Source organism: Engraulis encrasicolus, chromosome 21 (genome assembly GCF_034702125.1).
Source record: "Engraulis encrasicolus isolate BLACKSEA-1 chromosome 21, IST_EnEncr_1.0, whole genome shotgun sequence".
NCBI classification, from domain to species: domain Eukaryota; kingdom Metazoa; phylum Chordata; class Actinopteri; order Clupeiformes; family Engraulidae; genus Engraulis; species Engraulis encrasicolus.
Genome location: NC_085877.1, coordinates 14,809,206 through 14,829,205, shown reverse-complemented (window position 1 = coordinate 14,829,205; position 20,000 = coordinate 14,809,206). Strand labels below are relative to the sequence as shown.

Sequence of the window (20,000 nt, the reverse complement as noted above, 5' to 3'; positions counted from 1 at the left end):
GTGGTTGTAGGTAGGGTGGGCTTTTCAGCGGCAGAGACAGGAAATGGAGGCCTGGAAAGCTCTCTCTCTCTGGGAACAGGACACGTGTCCGTCACTGAAAGCAGACCCCCACCCATCCAATTGCCCCCATCGCGTGCCGTGCTGAGGACGGGGGGAGTGAGGTTTGGGTTTTAGTGGCAGTGAGAGTTGTCATGGGCTATTCATCAGATCTAAACCCTTCCTAATACAAAGGCATGCGCGCGCGCACACACACACACACACACACACACACACACACACACACACACACACACACACAAACACATGCACGCACGCATAAACACGCGCGCACGCACACACACACACACACACACACACACACACACACACACACACACACACACACACACACACACACACACACACACACACACACACACAGAGTCACTCAACTCCCCTGTGCCCCCCTCTTAGTCTACTCACAGACCACAAGTATGTACTTACAAAATTCTTGGAACCCAACAGCATCCACTACTTCGTAGGAAATCTGGTACATTACTTTACTGTATGCGTACTGTCACACATCAGTAATTGTTTGTCATGTGAATGGCTTCATAAAATGACTCAGAGTCATCATCACTGATATGCCATATTGAACAGAGGCGAATAGCCAGAGGTGTTAAAAGTAAATGTAAACGTAAAAAAAGAAACAGATTCCTTCCAACTCAGGAAACTTATCTGAGTAACAGTAGACCTGTGTACTTGTCTTACGGTCAGCTGACTCTTTGCTGGTTGGTTCAAGTGTTTGTGGTGGGTACTTGTTAGGTCTTCAGTGTTTTTCAGTAGTTAACAACACAGCCTATCTACCTCATTAGGTACAATGAAGTAAATGGTGTAACAATATCATGTGCTGTAGTGTTGTACTTACACCATGAATTTATGTTTACTTTTAATTTGGACACCTCTGTGAATAGACTTAGACTTAGACTTCTTTATTGTCCATTAAACTTACATAAAATGGAGATTTTGCTTTGGTGGTGGCATAAGGACGCACAAGGACACACAAGACAAACACACATAATAGACGCACAATAAAGAATAAATATATATATATATGTGTGTGTGTGTGGATAAAAGGTAAATACAGTATTTAGGAGCTGTCACAGATCTGAGGTCAGTGTGAATGCCGCTGTACTGTTACTGTGCCAGAGACAGGCTTTGGGTTTTGGGGAGATGGATAGTCTGGTGGATAATTTTAGTATTGGTGAGCGCCAACAGGAAATGACCATGACGCCTGTTTGTCACCAAACGGAGGTGCCGCCCTGTCCAGTCCACCCATACCAAACTTTGCCACTGCCGGCAATATTTGGCAACGTCAGCGTTGCCTCCATAAAGACGTATAGCGGACATGACCCACATCTGAATCAATTGCAACAAAGAGAGAGAAGGAAAACGTGTCCCCATAAGCTTTAGCAAGTAAAAAGAGGAGTTACGTCCTTCTCACTGTGGGACACTACGTGACTTAAAGAAAATATAATAGACCACGTAAATGGCACAGTACATTTTACAGTGTTGGCACTTACAGAGTCAGAGGTGGCCAAAGCCGCAAGTTAAATTAGAACACTAGCACATCATATTCCATAGCATTGTACCTAATGAGGTGTGATGATGTCTGTGTGTAGACTTCTGGTGGGAGACATGACCAGACATGAGTCAGCCAATACAGTACAGACACCTGCCACCACATTACATTACATAACATTGCATTAGCTGACACTTTTATCCAAAGCAACTTACAGATATTACAGGGTATTGGTTACAGTCCCTGAAGCAGTGTGGGGTTAGTTTCCTTGCTCAAGGAGGAGGAAGGGATTGGTAAGGGTCCGGATTGAACCTGCAACCCTGTGATCTGAAGTGAAATTGAAATGCCAAAATGGGATCATCCCCATTGTCACAGTCACAGATTAGTACCCCTCAGCACACAGTGCTCACTGCACACAACAAAAGTTGCATTGAGGCCTCATCTGTGCAAGGGGCATCCCCAAACGGTGCAGTGTGGGGAGCAGTGTGGGAGTAGTGTGGTGGGACGGGTACCATGCTTAGGATACCACAGTCATGGAGTAGGATGGGGGAGAGCACTGGTTAATTACTCCACCCACCAACCCCGGCGGTTTCGAGAGTTGAACCGGCAGCCTTTAGACTACAAGTCTGACGCCCTAACCGCTTACCCATGACTGTGCTTCACACCAGGAGGTTCTACAGTCGAACCCCCTAACCATTTACACCATGGCTGCCTCACCTGCCCTCAGTTACCAGTCAGTCAGATCAAACCAGAAGAAGTTGCTGCATCAGCATTGAATTACAGTAAGTAAGAGAATGAGATTCTCCAGACAATGTTTTTAGGGTCAGTCTTCCCTTTCATGACGACTTTAAGGAAATATGTGCAAAGTCTGCACAATGGACACGCTCTAGTGTATGTGGGCTGTTTGGCATTATGGTGGTAATAAATGAAAGTCTGTTTGGTCAGGTTTTCTTTTTTTGTGTGTACGTGTGTGTGCGTGTGTGTGTGTGACATGCGTGTGTGTGGGTGTGTGTGTTTGTATGTGTGTGCGTGCGCATGTGTGTGTGTGTGTGTGTGTGTGTGTGTGTGTGTGTGTGTGTGTGTGTGTGTGTGTGTGTGTGTGTGTGTGTTTGGCTGTGCCTGTGTTCATTGCAAAGGCAAAGGCACAAGAGGTGGGTCGGAGCTCTCTCTCTCCCTCGCTTTCTCTCTGTCCCTCTCTCCGTCCCTCCCCCCCCCCTCTCCCTCTACCCCCTCTCTCTCCTTCCCTCCCTCCTTCCATTCTCCAGAAAGTTCTGTACAGTAGAGTACGTACTGGCGAACACAGGCATGAGGTGGGATGATGTCATCCCCATTGTCTAGAAGGGTCAGCACAGGCAATACTAATGGATGGGGGCCTGATTGCACTGCGCCCTCTTGGAACAGTCGCGGCAGTATAATGGATGGTGGAAAATACAGGGACATTATTCCCTCACTCGACACCGCCAGCCCTGTCGGTTCCTTTTTAACTGATGGTGCAGATCCTATGTATGTTAGGATTGGACACACACACACGCACACACACACACACATGCACAGACACACACACACACGCATGCACGCACACACAAGCACAGACGCATGCATGCACACTGGCGCACACACACACACACACACACACACACACACACACACACACACACACACACACACACACACACACACACACACACACACACACACACAGATGTAAGCACACACACAGATGTGTGCATGCACAGTCTCTCTCTCTCTCTCTCTCTCTCTCTCTCTCTCTCTCTCTCTCTCTCTCTCTCTCTCTCTCTCTCTCTCTCTCTCTCTCATAGAGTGTGTGTTTTTATTCTGTCGGTATGAAACTCATATTTATTTTTATTGGGGATGGACAGCTTCAAATTGTTCACAAATTGAAGGCATGTCCCCCTGTCCCCCCTGTCTTCATCCCTAATGGCATGGATGGAGTCCTCCATTTCCACACAGTCAACATATTGCAGAGGGAACACTCAAAGAGTCAGACTTAACACTCACAGTATGTGGTCCTGCGGACATGGATGAAGTCTTATTCCATTTCCACACCGTAAAAATGTTATATGCAGTGTTAATACAACACTCAAAGAGTTGGATGTAGTAAATGTCATGACTCTCTTTTGGGCAGCCCATGGCCTAATGGTTAGGGAGGTGGTCTTAAGATCAGAGGCTTGCAGGTTGGAATCCCACCCTTACCCTCTCCCTACACCTCCATCCATGGCTGAAGTGCCCTTGAGCAAGGCACCAAACCTCACATCGCTCCAGGGACTGTAGCCAATACCCTGTAAATAACTGTCAGTCGCTTTGGATAAGCGTCAGCTAAGTGTAATGTAATGTAGCGTAATGTAATGTAATGTAATGTCATAGTGTTGGTCCCCTGCAAGTGTAAAAGCAAGACTACAAAATGCACTGTGTACTCAACTGAGAAGAAGAGCTGTGGCTGAGCATCACCAGCTGCAGATGTTGTATACATTGGCCTACGCCACACCGCTATGACCTACATGCAGCTGACATCTGCACTTTCTAACGTGATAAATTTGTGGGAGGTTGTATGTACAGTATGTGTGTGTGTGTGTGTGTGTGTGTGTGTGTGTGTGTGTGTGTGTGTGTGTGTGTGTGTGTGTGTGTGTGTGTGTGTGTGTGTGTGTGTGTGTGTGTGTGTGTGTGTGTGTGTGTGTGTGCACAGTAAATCACAACATGTGGAGAGTTGGGTTTAGCACTTCTCTAAGTTGATCCTACTCTTCATGTGCCAAAAAAGTTCCTAATTAACAAAATTAACGTCGCCATAATATTTCAGGGGTTTTCTGTGTTTCAAACGTGACTGACTGTGGTAGAAACCTGATGAGCTAGATTAGAAAATACAATGAGCAGTGTAGAACTCTGTATTTACAAATTTTGTACTGTTAAGAATTGTAAGATTTGTGAGTGAGTCCTTTCGTCTACAACAGTAGGACTATAAAGGCTTTATTTTCAACACTTCCACCAGAAGTTCATCTCATTCACAATAGGGTGAGACAGGACATTGTGAAAGGGCCACCGGTGAAAGTGGATATCCCACTGTGTGTGTGTGTGTGTGTGTGTGTGTGTGTGTGTGTGTGTGTGTGTGTGTGTGTGTGTGTGTGTGTGTGTGTGTGTGTGTGTGTGTGTGTGTGTGTGTGTGTGTGTGTGTGTGTGTGTGTGTGTGTGTGCACGTGTGCGCGTTGGTGTGGCTGTGTGTGCACCCATGTATGCACCCGTGTGTGTGTGCGTGTGTTGTTGCATTGAGAGTTTTGTTGTGTTCCACTGCAAACACACATCTGCATTCATAAACACAACACATACGCATCGTGCACACAGATGCAGGCACACACATATCAGAAACATATTTCCCCACATATTGAATACACTTTCCTCAGTCATTCCTATCTCTTTGGCTGCCCCCAAGCCCCTGGACTCCTCTGAACTGATCCAGGCACAGTCAGGGGGGGTTGGTGTGTAGAGCATAGGAATGCCTTGTTCCTTTGTGTCGCTGGCAAAGCTGAACCCGAACCAGCTCCAGGGGGGGAAGTCATGCCAACGAGGTCTGGGAATCAGAACCAGACGGCAGAGAGGTCCAGTAAGCTTTCCCTTTCGCCTCTCCCTCTCTCCTCCCTGCATCTCTCGAACTTACTCTCTTTTCTATTTTTTCTCCCGTTCGTTTCCTTTCTTTTTTTCTGACTTTCAGTCGGTTATTCCCCAGGGGAAAGCCAGTTGAGCCAGGCTGCTTAGGACACTGATCCCTGGCTATTGCAAAGGCGCGTGGCCGTGGCCTCAAAACCAATGCAGTGAAATATGGAGTGATGGATGTTGGGTGTGGAGGAAGAGAGAGAGAGGGGGGGGTGTAAGTGAGTGAGTGAGTGAGTGAGCGATGGAGTGAGAGTGAGTGAGTGAGTGAGTGAGCGATGGAGTGAGCGTGCATGTAACGTGGCTAGTAAGTTGGTCCTTTCTACCAGCCAAACTGAAATTTCACCAGTATTTGACCGATTGGCTGGTGTTAATTTAGAGCCCTGCGTGTATGTGTGTGTGTGTGTTTTGTATTATAGAAAGCGATTGAGTGGAGGTAGAGGTGGAGAGAGAGAGATGAAGATGGAGTTTTGGGGAGTCACATAGCAGGGAAGGGGGGCAGGAGGTGGGGGTGTAATGAAAACGAGGCAGGGAGAGTGTTAGGCTCAGGGGGAGATTGAGACTGACAAATGTGGTGGGGTGCACTTTCTTTTTTCAGTCTCCGTCTCTCCGTGTTCAGGAATGGGAAACAGAGCCCAGGGACACACTCACATATATGCATACTACTACTACGTGCATGCACACAAGCGTGCACACATGCAAGCACGCATGCACTCAAGCATGAGCGCGCACAAACACACACACACACACACACACACACACACACACACACACACACACACACACACACACACACACACACACACACACACACACACACACACAAGGACATGCATTTAAACCATATGTGCCTGTATTGTATCAAGTCCCCCCCTCCTCGTCCCCCTTTGCATTCTTATTTCAATTCTGTGTCCTGTGATTCAAGATTGCCTTACATCTCTTACAGCGGGCATATACAGTACTTCTAAGAAGCACAAAGCCGAAAGTACGAAAAAAATCAGAGCTTAACTACCCGGGGGGCCGTCCAACGCACACAAACAAGTCTTCAATCGCTGTGTTTACACTGTCATCGTCATGGCGCCAGTGTGGTCTTTAATCTAGGAGAGTTAATTAGACACACCGAATGGAACATGGGGCGCTATGGAACTGAGTGAGTGAGCAAAATGGCAGGTTATACGCATAACGACGTGCAACCTCGCAATCGCAGTGTTTAATTTGGCTTCATTTAGACCAATGGGAACACAGTACTTCTCCCTTGCAGTCCGATTTCTCCCTTGCAGTCTCTGCCCTGAGTTGGACTCAAAATGGGCCAGTGATGATTATCCTAATGTGTGTGTCTGTGTGTGTGTGTGTGTGTGTGTGTGTGTGTGTGTGTGTGTGTGTGTGTGTGTGTGTGTGTGTGTGTGTGTGTGTGTGTGTGTGTGTGTGTGTGTGTGTGTGTCGGTGTGTGTGTTTACATGAGATGGACTATCTGATTCCATGGACTCTTTCCTGCAGTGTTGTTGCAGATGTGGTGTGGCTAGGAACTGAGCTGCCTAGGGGAAAATGAGGTGAAACAGAGCGCGAGACAAGGAGAGATGAAGCCCCATGATAATCAAACACATCCACCTGCGGTCACCACAAAGACCATAACAGATTGGGCTCCAGTAATGGAGGGGAGGACAGGGTATGATGAGCAAAGGATGGGACTGAAAAGTTATTGCTCTATCCAAGCGCTTTATTTGGGTCAGTGCAATCTGAACACACAAGGCATATTGTCTAAAATGATCAGTAAATGATAAGGAAATAACTATTTTAACAAAGTACAGTACTGTGTGGTCCATGATTGTAACCGATCCACCTGTGGTTACCACAAAGACCTAAACAGATTGGTTTGCTGGTTCCAGGACCAGGTTACAGTGCTGGAGTACAGAGTACGATGAGCAAATGATGGGCCCCAAAAAGTTCTGGTTCCTGCCAATTTCTTCATTTGGGTCAATGTAGTCTGCACACACAAGACATATGGTCTTAATATGATCAGTAACTGATTAGGGAATACGAGAAGAGCATAGAGAATGAAGTAGTGTGTGGTCCTTGATTGCAACCAATCCACCTGCAGTTACCACAGAGACCGTAACAGATTGGTATCTGGTTCTGGAACTAGTACGGGCTAGAATATGATGACCCAGAGCCATATTTATATGCCTGAACAAATAAGGAAACGATGGGACAGTAAAGTTCTTCATCTTGGGTCAGTGTGGTCTGTCTGCACATGAGCTAAATACAATGAGCAAACTGTTAAATAAACAGTACAATAGAGGTATGTACAGTTAGGGCCAGAAATATTTGGACAGCAACACAATTCTCATCCTTTTCCACCCTATACCCCACCACAATGTGCATTAACTAGACTCTTAGCCTTAATGTGAGGGTGTTAAAATCCAAATCGCATTAACAGGAAAGAAATAGCAACGTTTTTTGTGTGTGGTGCCCACTTTTCAAGGGATCAAAAGTAATTGGACAGTAGGCTGCTCAGCTATTCTCCAGTCAGATGTGTGTTATTCCCTTACTACACCATCACCAAGATGTCAACAAAAGGTCCTAGAGTTCATTTAAAGTGTTTCATTTGCATTTCCATATATTTTTACGGAATCTCCATGAGATCCTAAGTCCAACTGTCACTATCAGTGATGCAAACCATCATAAGGTTGAAAAAAAAGAAAAAAGAAACCCATTTGAGAGATGGGGAAATATTGAATGTGATCAATCCAAGAGTTCAGAATATTGGAAAAAAGAAATTTCAGAGCAACAACAAATTACCTGGCAGACATGGAAAGCAAATGCTGTGAATGACAGACATTATTCTGTATGTGGTGAACAAAAACCCATCTCCCAGCAGTTGGCCAGATGTAGAACAGTGTCCAAGAGGACGGTGGATACATGTCCAAGGCAACAATCAAGAAAAAGATCAAGAACATTCAGGAACACTTCACCATAGGAAATACAGAGGGTTCACTAAAAGATGTAAATAATTGATTGCATCAGAAATAGCAATACCAGATTTGGCTTTGCCAAACAACGTCTAAAAAAGACTTTATAGGTCTTGAGCTACATCCTTTGGACAGAGGAGACAAAAATAATCGTGTACAAGAGTAATGGGAAGAAAAGAGTATAGAGAAGGAAAGGAACTGCTCATGATTCAAAGCATACCATCCAATCAGTGAATCATTGTGGTGGCAGTGTCATGGTATGGGCATGCATATCTGTCAATACGATTTTCCCCTTGTACTTATTGATGATGATGACTACCGACAAAAGCCACAGGATGAATTCTGGAGATTTTCAGGCTATATTATCATGTCATATTAAACCTAATGGTTCTGACCTCATTGGACAATGCTTCACAGTGCAGATGGACAATGACCCAAAGCTTCATGGGAAAGGCACTAAACCATTTCTACCCCAAAAAAGTGGAATATTATGCAATGGACCAGTCAATCACCTCACCTGAGTACCATAGAGCAAGCATTTCACTTGCTGGAGGCCAAACTGAAGGGAAAATACCCTAAGAATAAGCAGGAACTGAAGACTGTTGTAATAGAGAGCTCACTATAGCATCACCAGGGATAAAATCCAGTGTCTATTGATGTCTGTGGATTGCGAATTACAGGCTGTAACTGGCTAGAAAGTATTTGCAACCAAATAATTAAAAATTGAACGTTTGATGTATAAATACTAGACTGTCCAATTACTTTTGGTCCCTTAAAAATTGGGAGGCACTGATAGAAAATGTCATAATTCCCTCACAGTTCACCCGATTTGGACGCAAACACCCTCATATTAAAGCTGAAAGTCTGCTGTTAATGTACATCTCATTTGTTTCATCTCAAATCCATTGAGATGGTGTACAGCGCCAAAAAGATGAAAATTGTGAAGATGTCCAAATATTTATGGCCCTAACTGTATATGACTGATCCAGCTAAAAAAAAAAAAAAAATCTGATAGAGAGAAGTCAGCACACTTTTGTCTCACAAGTCGTGTGCAGACGTTTCTCCAAACAAGAACACCACCCCTGATTATAATCGCCCCATCAGAGTATGTGTTCAATTCAGCTAAATGTAATCTCCTTTGGCTGTTTACATCTGTGCCATGGGCTTTAAATAAACACTGTTGTTTGTACACAGATCCTGCTGTGTAAATTGGAAGCAGGCAAAAGTGACTTGGAGCACGGTATCGGTGCAGGGAATGAGTTCATTGCTGAAGAGGTTTGGGAAGGAGAGGTGTGATTTGACTGGAAGCTGAGAGAAAAGATCAACAACCTGTTAGAGACACGGCGTCCTAAATAGAAGACACTCTACTGTCTCCTGTGATGTTTCTTGAATGTGTTTTGAATGAGGATGCATACAGCCTGAATATATTAGAAAGCATCAGCTCCAAGCAGTACCTTATGTTATATTTAGGCAATGTTCTTTTCCAGATAAATTTACATGAATGCGGTTGCAGGCGTGGCCTGGCTATGAACTGTATATACATCAGTTGGGCTGGCTGGCTGTTTACAAACAACTACCAAGAGTGCCTCCCAGTTATCATAAGGTGACAGCTAGCCTACACTATTGCTGTAAATGCTCTTTTTGCGTCTCTTTAATACAGTATGTTGATCTGTTGGACGGAAGCAGATTGTTGGAAAGTTTGCACACAACTTATATTAGGTCTGTTGACCTGGTTAACTACCCACGCAAATGTGAATCTCATGGGGTTCCCAAGTCTCCACCCCATCCTGTCGCCTCATGGGATATGGGGAATAAAAAAATAATTACGGGCTTTTACGACGTCCAATCCAAACCTTGGAACTCCACCTATACAACACAAATCCACCACAACTCACCTTCTTCACTTCCCTTCAATTTTTTTTGCAACTTATTGCCCCATGGTCAGGAAGAAGAGGGTGTGACTTAGGTGCCGCATAGCTTAATTCTGCCTTTTCTCATTTCCTGGATGATGAATGAATGTTAGTCTAATGACCATTGTAATTCCGGACACTTTGCATTTACAGCACATGCGAGAAACTGACAACAAAGCTGACCTTTTGACCTTTGACCTTTACGTCTTTCCCCTCAGGCTGCCGATGCCCTGTCACCCGGTCAACATGGCAGACGTCCTGCAGCCCAGTGACAATACCCTACAGGTGCCAGGTACGTCCACCAACCCTCACCCAAACACCTGATATGTTTGGCAACCCTTACCCAAAAACCTGATACGTTTGGCAAGCCTTACCCAAACAACGGACACCTACAGGTGTAAGGGGGTTATTCCAAGTACATGGTTAAGTGATAAAACCGGGTTAAGTTACAGGAAGTGGTAAACCTGACAAAAGATAGCCCACATGTGTTATTTAGGTAAGAAAACGAGGACTCCAGGCCCTTCTATTAGATGATTCACCACTGAGCCAGGTTGCCAGGTTCTTGGAATGCTCCCCAGGTACATTTGCCAATCTTTACTTTAGACATATTTGGCAACCCTTACTCAAAACACTAGGTATGGTATGCATATTGACTGTAGACTGAGACACTGGCCTTGTGTAATATTGTGTGGGGATGCAAGCACTCTCAGTGTCTCTGTCTTGCTCTGTTTTGTATTCCGGCTGAAATGCCGTTCAGAGAGGTTATACATAGACAGGTTTTTTTTTACCTTTAAAAATGTATTATTTTAATCGCTTAATAATTAAAAATATGTGTCTTATCTGAACATTCCAACACTCATGTGTATGTCCAGATCGGATAGCTAAAGAAAGTGCAGCCCACTGGCCGATGGGTGTGAACATGGTGCTCTTATCCGCCTCTCCTCCCGTCGGGAATACCAGCCTGTTCCGATAGCATTCCCATCATTCCATAGAGGGTAACCCACCTTCGCCGTGGAAACTGTGTGTGTGTGTGTGTGTGTGTGTGTGTGTGTGTGTGTGTGTGTGTGTGTGTGTGTGTGTGTGTGTGTGTGTGTGTGTGTGTGTGTGTGTGTGTGTGTGTGTGTGTGTGTGTGTGTGTGTGTGTGTGTGTGCGCGTGTGTGTGTGTGCGTGTGTGTGTGTGTGTGTGTGTGTGTGTGTGTGTGTGTGTGTGTGTGTGTGTGTGTGTGTGTGTGTGTGTGTGTATGTGTAACTGTCTGTCAGTGCACATCAGTGTGCTCAGGTCTACGCGTAACAGGTAAAGTTCACTTTGACATAGAGGGTAGGCAGGGTCGTTTAACGTTTTTTTTTTTTTTTAATCAGCAGAAGTGCTGCTGGACATACCGTACAGAGGGTCCAGCAACAGGAATTCTCTCAACAAGCAGGGGGATTTTTTAAAAATCCCACCCTTAGGAAACGTCCTTTTCCAAGAAAGGGGTGGCTGTTATCAGGAGACCTCGTGTGCTGCTGTGGTGAAAGGTTTCTCACGCCTTGAGCTTATTGATGACAAGGCTCCCATGCACTTATCAGGTGGGGAGTGGGTTACAAAGACTTTATCCAAAGTCAAGGAAGCCTACTGTGAGAGAGCATCAGACCTTTTCAAGGTCACTGTATCATCAAGAGGTTGAGTTTATTTTTACTTGTCCAAAAGGGAATGTGTGGAATTTTAACTGGGATTGTGAAATTCCAATTGCGATAATTTCCTCCACGGAAGCTTGGTGTATAAAACTACCCACACTTTTACCAGAGAGAATGCAGGCCAGGGAGAATCTTACTATACCTGCTTTCACTGCCTGATCCCTAGTAGTTGATGTTCACTTCCACCCTTGGTAGTGTGTCAATGAGGGCAGTCATGGGTAAGCGGTTAGGGCGTCAGACTTGTATCCCAAAGGTTGCTGGTTCGACTCCCGACCCGCCAGGTTAGTGGGGGGAGTAATTAACCAGTGCTCTCCCCCATCCTCCTCCATGACTGAGGTACCCTGAGCATGGTACCGTCCCGCCACACTGCTCCCTTTCGGGCGCCATTGGGGGCTGCCCCCTAGCATTGTTGAGGCATAAATGCAACTTTGTTGTGTGCAGTGTTCACTTGTGTGCTGTGGAGTGCTGTGTCACAATGACAATGGGACTTGGAGTTTGCCAGTTGTGTTTTCACTTCACTTTCACTAAAGGCAAAAAAGGCCCAAGCAAATAAGTGTTGTCGTATAAAGCGAGCAGGCTCAACTTAAAAAATAAATAAAAAAACTACAGCATGCGACAGCCTCCGGTCTTTACCACGCCGGTGCACATGTGCGTGCATTGAAACCCTATAACAGAGGAAACCTCCATCACTAAAAATGCTTTTGTGAAGTAAAAAAATCTCCCCGGAGCAGCGAGTGTGAGGGAAAGAATACAGGAAGCTGCTCCTAAAAATGTCAACAATCGAGTGAGATTTGTGGAGAGAGTAAACAAAACAATTATGCCTGTCACGGAAACAGAATGCCGTGGTAGCTAAGGAGTGAATGGGAGTCCGCTTGCTGGTAAGCAGAGCTCTGGACTCTTAAAAACATGGCATTTCACCCTGATGAATGGGAATTGTAATGTTCCTCTGCGTCACTCATTGTCACTTTGCTGCAGATGAAAATTTGCACAGATGAGAACTAAGGTGCAGGTGGTTACACATATGGGGATATTTTCAAATGGAGATACTTTTTTATCTGTTTACATGTAAACATGATATGTGGATGAATATAAAAACTCCATTGTGACAGATGTATTTTTTAATGCATATTCTCTGTTTTGAGGCCAAAGCATTTTCATCCATTCTTCCATCCCGGTGGCCCTGCCATCCATACCATTTTTGTAGGGAAACCCAAATAAGGCATTCAAGCCACTCGAATGTTAACTGTGACTGTCTTGGCTTTCCTGTCTCTCTCAGCTCACTGTAGCTAAACTTACTGGATGATGACCTTGAGTGGCTGCCATGACATGTGACCTTTGACCTGCAGGAACACTCTTGGAATGTTCTAGATCTAGGCACACTTGGAGTTGACCTTCCAAGAATGTTGGAATGAATAGGATGTGGTCATGCATACCGTAGGTCAGGGGTGGGGAATCATTTTCATTTGAGGGGCCAGTTCAATTTTTTTTAAGTCCACCAAGGGACATTCATATGAGCACAAATCAGGATTTCCCCCGGCATTTTAGGCGGCCACCCTTACAACAGACCCAACCTTCACTAGGTCCCTTAAAAATGTAACTTAATTTTATTGCAAATGTCTAAGATTGCCTCACAAAACATGTCAAATTATATTGGGGGGGCGGATAAGACGGCCTCAAGCCTCGAGACATAGATTCCCTACCCCATGGCGTAGATAGAGGGTTAATAGTGGTGACTGAAAAGGAGAAATCTTAATGTAACAACTATATGTTCTTTCTGTCTTTTTTTCATTGCCGTTGCCCTCTCACTTAATTTCTCTCAGGTGAGCACAGATCTGTATCTTCGACTCCATCAGGCTCTCCATCTCCATCCAGAAATGACTGTGGCATCGCCCCTCTCACGCCATCCCCTTCACCGGTAAGCTTTCTGACACTGACACCCTCACCCAAACAAACTAAACTTCCCTCACTGTGATGCACTCAATCGCATTACATTGAGAACAGCTACATGAACATACTGTAGTATTTCAAACAGAATATTGCCAGTATTCACGTTTACATGTGTGGAGGGTAGAGGCACTTTGTCTACAGGAATTTTCCCTCGTACGTAAATGGAATACTGCCAGTATTCCATTTAAAATCATAAAATTCCCTGCATGCGCTCAGGGAAATGCGCTCATTTGAGACACTGCCAGTGCATGAAGCAAGGGCATCACTAGCTTTTCATAGTATGGTGGACATTCATTGCTTTTCTAACAATGGCCATGATGGGATGATGGCAGAGCTATGACATGCGCCACTCAGTGTAACAGAGCAAAAGAAGCAGCCACACTGTAAGAAGGCTACGGTGATCCTGCTATTACACACACATGCCAACACGCACGCATACACACACAAACACACACACACACTTTTATGTGCCGTCCTCTCTGCTCATTCACACACTCTCACGCACACACACGCACACACGCACGCACGCACGCACGCACACAGATAAATTATGTGTAATTATGTGCTCCTTCTTTTACTTAGACCTGAAACATGGTGGTGTGGTGCCTGTAGGGCATGCCTTTCTATCTCTAGTCTCTCCATTCACCCCATTTAGGTCACACACTCTACAATCTGTGGCCGCGTTACCCAAGATGCATTTAGACCTCAGGCCACCAAGCAACAGGCAGGGAAGCAGACAGCGGTTGGGACAAAGCGGTCAGTTGTCTCAGGCCCAGGGAGACAGGGCCTCCCGGAATTGGGTCCCCATCAGACATTGTATGTATGGAAGGGAGGGAAAGGAGGCTTTCCTTTCCAGGGCCCAACAAAAGCTGTCAGTGGCGCTGGCAACTGCAAATCAGCCAGAAAACACCCACACACTCTGTCTGTCTGACTGACTGGCTTCGCCTGTCCATAACAACTATATGTGTGTTTTTTTATGAATGGCTTTCCAGAAAGTTCCAGAAAGAGCTTTCCATCAGTCTCTGTCAAGTTGTTTTGTTTTGAAGTAATCCTTTAGATCTCATGGAGGTTGCCTTCGTGGTTCATCCATGTCCGCTCCATATGTTGTTGGTTATTCAGCACCCACTGCAGACACATCATTTAGCCAGACACATACCTGTAATCTTACCGAGAAAACACTCAGAAAAGTGGTGTTTTAGGACTAATGTTACAAGAGGTTGAAAAAGGCCAAAAGGTGCTGTATATATAGCAAGCAAACCCACTGAAATCTAACATCTAGGTTCTCCAACTGAAGTTGCGATCCACATGAAAGAATGGGAAAGAAGACATTTTTCTTTTTCCCTGACAGCTCCACGAGAGTGGGTGTTTTTGAGAGAGAGAGAGAGAGAGAGAGAGAGAGAGAGAGAGAGAGAGAGAGAGAGAGAGAGAGAGAGAGAGAGAGAGAGAGAGAGATGGAGGAAGAGAGACATAGACAGACAGACAGACAGAGAGAGAGATTGAGAAAGAAAGAGAGAGAGAGAGAGAGAGAGAGAGACAGACAGAGACAGAGACAGAGACAGAGAGAGAGAGAGAGAGAGAGAGAGAGAGAGAGAGAGAGAGAGAGAGAGAGAGAGAGAAGCTCCGACCTCCTGATGGTTCATCATGGTACCAGGGCGCACCACTTCTGCTGTGTACATGCAGCCAGGGACGGATTAGGACTTCATGGGCCCCTGGGCCCATACAACAGGAAAGGCCCCCCCTGCCCCTCCTCCATGGCATCACGAGGTTCCAAAAGTTTTGGGTGTTAGAGAGCATTTTTTGTTGAGGGTCTGGGGGTTTCTCCCATGAGAGAATTTGAAAATGCGACCGTTAAAAGAGCAATTTTAACACAAACTCAGAACATAAATGTAGACCAATCGTGATGTGCTTTTTCTGTAGCACACCATGGAGGCTTGTGCTTCAGGGCCCCCATGGCTCTTGGGCCCCTGGGCCTGGGCCCGGTAGGCCTGTGCAGTAATCTGTCCTTTGCTATGCCCACACCAGAGATTCTTTAAGTATATCTCTCTCTACTGTCTCTGCCCACACTTCAGTCAGTGATAACCTCTGTGTGTGCTAGCTGCCTATCTCCCCCGCTACACTCACACCTTCACACTCCCTCTTTTTCTCCTCCATAACTTTTCTTGTTTCCTCCCTTTCCCTTCCGCCTCCCCTTCTTCCATCCCTGCCCTTACACTCTGCTTATCTCTCCCTGTCACATTTTTGTTCACTCCTGTGCATTTTTGTTCATTCCTTGATCGTTTCGGTTCTGAATGCAATTATAATATCTATTTATTATACAAACAAACTCCAATGTAGTAAAGTAAGAAAATCGTATGTAATTCATGAACTTATTGTGTGTAATACAAACTAACTAAAGGGGTTTTAAAAGTTCTAACATAACAAATTCTCTCTCTCTCTCTCTCCCTCTCTCTCTCTCTCTCTCTCTCTCTCTCTCTCTCTCTCATAGAGGGTAGAGCTGAGGCCTCGTTTGGCCAGACCCTTCTCCGTGGTGGTGGCCATAGACTTCGGCACCACCTCCAGTGGTTATGCCTTCAGCTTCGCAGAGGACCCGGAAGCCATCCACATGATGAGGTAACCATCTGAGGCCAACCGTTACCACAGAAACACCCCGTGTCGCTACGGAAATATAAATAAACAAACACAGCATCAAAGCACTTGTATGTGGTTATGGTTACACTTTCTTTTACTGCCCCTTCAACACCTGATCCTCATCTTGTTTCTTTTTAATAGACTTGTTTGAAATGGCTTGACTGCTTGCTTAGGCCCTATATAGGTAAATTAGTAGGCTAGTTTTTTTGAAAACTCAGAGCACGTTTTCACTGGGGTGCTAAATAGTGAACTTAAGTCATAATATCAAATACAATATCCCTGGCTGTTGCTTAATCCATTTAAGCCTGATGCTGCGTATACGCTACATCGACTTAGATGCCTACGACATAAATTCTGCATTCAGGCTCTTCAGATTTGAAGTTTTTATTAACAATGTGGGTAGGCTATGTTAGAGCTGAATTAACACATTCTAATGCAAGATGAGGGTCCTACCAATTTCATGCAACTTATTTCATGTTCATGTCCTTCGGAGGCTGAGATATTTAGGTTTTTATAAGATGAGGGCACCTTTTCCCAAAAAGGGCTTAGGCATTCAGCTGGTGATTTTTTGCAGGTGCCTTAGGGTAAAATGGGTGAATAAAAGGTTTAGGGTTAGGGTAAGAGTCACGGTCATGTTGCCATTTGTGAATACTGTCTGGACTGAATAGATTGCGTACTAGAGCACCTAGTTGACATTTCCCTCCTTAAAATGTCCCCTGGTACAGTATGCATTCAGTCAGTTTGCAAAAATGTTCTCACCAACTAATTAATTTGCTAATGAGGCTGCATTACACAGAGTCAATATACCATCAACCAAGTCTCCTATTACTTGATACAGGATAATACATAGCTATTACACCTTTACTCTGATAGACAGATAGATGGACTGACTAATAGATAGACTGTTGTTACTGTAAAACACAAAAACCTAACAAAGGCCCGCCACAAACTTGACCCAACCAGTGCAGAGTCAGCTGATCGTAAGACAAGTGCAGGTCTACAGGTCTTAGTTACCTGTGTTGGAAGCAAACTGTATTTCTTTTTTAATAAATTTTACTTTTGCTTTTGACACCTCAGCTGAGATGACCGATTCAAAATGCCATCAATCAAATCTCCTATGTTACTTCCTCGCCGATGTCTCTCTGTAGACGGTGGGAGGGCGGAGACCCGGGCGTGGCCAATCAGAAGAGTCCCACCTGCCTGCTGCTGACGCCCGAGCTGCGCTTCCACAGCTTCGGCTTCGCGGCGCGCGACAGCTACCATGATCTGGACCCCGAGGAGGCGCGCCACTGGCTCTACTTCGACAAGTTCAAGATGAAGATCCACAGCACCAGCGTAAGCATGGACAGATTACAGCACGGGTCCTACCAGGCCCAGGCCCAGGGGCCCAAGAGTCAAGGGGGCCTTGAAACCCAAGCTTCTATTTCTTTACTTAGATTGCGTTAAAATCACACTTTTAGCAACTGTATTTTCACATACGGTCGGAGGACTACCGTCCAACAAGATAGACTCTGACTAATGGCTCTTGAATCTAAACATTACATTACATTGCATTGCATTGCATTTGGCAGACGCTTTATAACCAAAGCGACTTTCAAAAGAGGACACAATCATAGCCAACATCACTAATACAAAGTGCACAGGAAATATACAGAACAACAAGTGCAGATGCAAAGAAGGGTTAGGTTTTTTTTTTTTTTTTTAAAAGAGTACACACACCACACACACACACATACACACACATCATGTCAAGAGTCTGCCCTGGGGCTAGGTCAGCTCAAGCTAAGCATCTGACATCTAGACTCTTGCATATTTTAAAAAAAAAATGGTGGGGGGTGGGGGGGTGGAGGGGCTTTCTTCTTGTGTTTCAAACACCATGTAAATAAGCAATGCTCCCAATTAGCTGGTAAGGATCTGAGAAAGGGCTGGAAAAAAACGACAACGACAAGTCACATTTAGTGTGAGCAGTACAACCGCATATTGAAATTGGACAGAATTTCCCTTTAATATGGACTACAGAAACCACTTCCACACAAAAGCCTCTGCCTTAGCTGAGTCATTTGCATCGAGTCATTCACGTCCAGCAGGCTATGTGGAATTCACACAGACTTCCGTCTGAGTACATTTGAAAGGGTTTCTGAACAGAAAAAGTATTCATCAGCATCGTAGAGTGTATTTGGCCTCTTCAATTAACTCTGCATTTTTTTCACTGTTTGTGGATTCGGTTCATGAGTGATGAGTTGTTTTGATATTGTCTGAACCTTAGCTTACCCTTTGTCATGTGTAAAATATTAGGATACTTGAGCTAGATGTCTAGTCACATAGTAGTGTACACTTTCTGTTTTGAAAAATTCTTCAGAATGGGCTGACCCAGCACTTGCATACAAAGTTTGTTTTTCCATCGCTTGATTTAAAGGAAAAAATAAGTTGCTCTAAGTTCTCCACCCATTCTTTTGGGAAGGAATCAGCCGTTTTTCATCATGGATTTTATTTGTTTTGGGCAAAAATATTCAACAATAGACTTGGTTTTTCTTTGTTTCTTTTATTCCCCACATAAAGAGTGGAGTTGCGAGGACACGGCAGATTTGTTGAGCACAAAAGACATGGGTTTTAAAGTGCAATCATCGAGACAGAAACTGCAATCAAAATTGATAGAAGAAAAGTCAAAGAATAAAAAGAATTTGCATGCTGCAAAGAAGTATTTAATGTCTATGAAGATTCTCATTCATCCCAATCATATGTTTCAAACTCAAAGTACAGTTTCTTACAACCAACCTTGGATGAACATACAGTTGGCTATATGGAACATTTCCACATCCATGGCAACTTCACATTTCAATGGTTGTGAAGTGGTCATGGAATCGTTGTGAAAAGGTTTCATGCTGGCTGATGCCACAGGACCTCACCATGGATCTGCAGGCACCGTACCATAATGTTCTCAACATACTGTAGGTATAACATTTGAGGACTGGAATTACATACTGTATCTTCATGACCTCATTGCAATGGTTGTCAAGTGGTTGTAAAAATACTTTGTGGCAGCTTTTATTCAACATTTTTATGTACCATTTATAGTGTTGATACTACAGTGCCGCTGACTGCTTTTACCGGTCCCGGGACAGAGTCATTTGAGAGGGCCCCTGATCCAATACATACAATGTAATGAGGGCCAAATTTTGGGCCCCCTCTCTCTCCCTGGGCCCTGGACACCTGACCCCTTTGCCCCTCCCTGTCAGCTCCCCTGGATACTACTCCCCTAGTGTTAGATTTACTGTGTGCTTGTGGTCCCTACATGACCTGAGCATGGAGATGGGTCTGGAGGCACCATACCATAATGTTCATTTGATAATTTATGCTTCCTCCTGTCGGTTGTGGAGTGGTTATGAAAATGTTTTGTGGTACCCACATGACCTCAGCAGGGAGACAGAGCTGCACGACATGTAAAGAACATTTAAGGATTCATGTGAAGTCTTTATGAGACAGTTGTGACAATGAACAGTTGTGAAGTGGTTGTGAAGTGGTTGTGAAGTGGTTATGTAACGTTTGGATACGGATCTGGAGGCTCCGTAACATAATATATATTTGATAATTTATGTTTCCTCCTGTCTGTGTTTCAATGCTTATGAAGTGGTTATGAAATGGTTTCAAGT

At 44.7% G+C, this 20,000-nt stretch overlaps 1 protein-coding gene across 1 annotated transcript in view; it reads left to right on the top strand.

The window, feature by feature from the left end:
• The window catches only part of hspa12b (heat shock protein 12B), a 59,588-nt gene that overhangs the window by 2,602 nt on the left and 36,986 nt on the right, over positions 1 to 20,000 (top strand). The window contains exons 2-5 of the mRNA XM_063186254.1: positions 10,319 to 10,392; positions 13,596 to 13,690; positions 16,208 to 16,332; positions 17,499 to 17,685. Of these exons, the coding sequence (XP_063042324.1) occupies positions 10,326 to 10,392; positions 13,596 to 13,690; positions 16,208 to 16,332; positions 17,499 to 17,685 (474 nt within the window). The 5' untranslated portion in view covers positions 10,319 to 10,325. The remainder of the gene's footprint in view (positions 1 to 10,318; positions 10,393 to 13,595; positions 13,691 to 16,207; positions 16,333 to 17,498; positions 17,686 to 20,000) is intronic.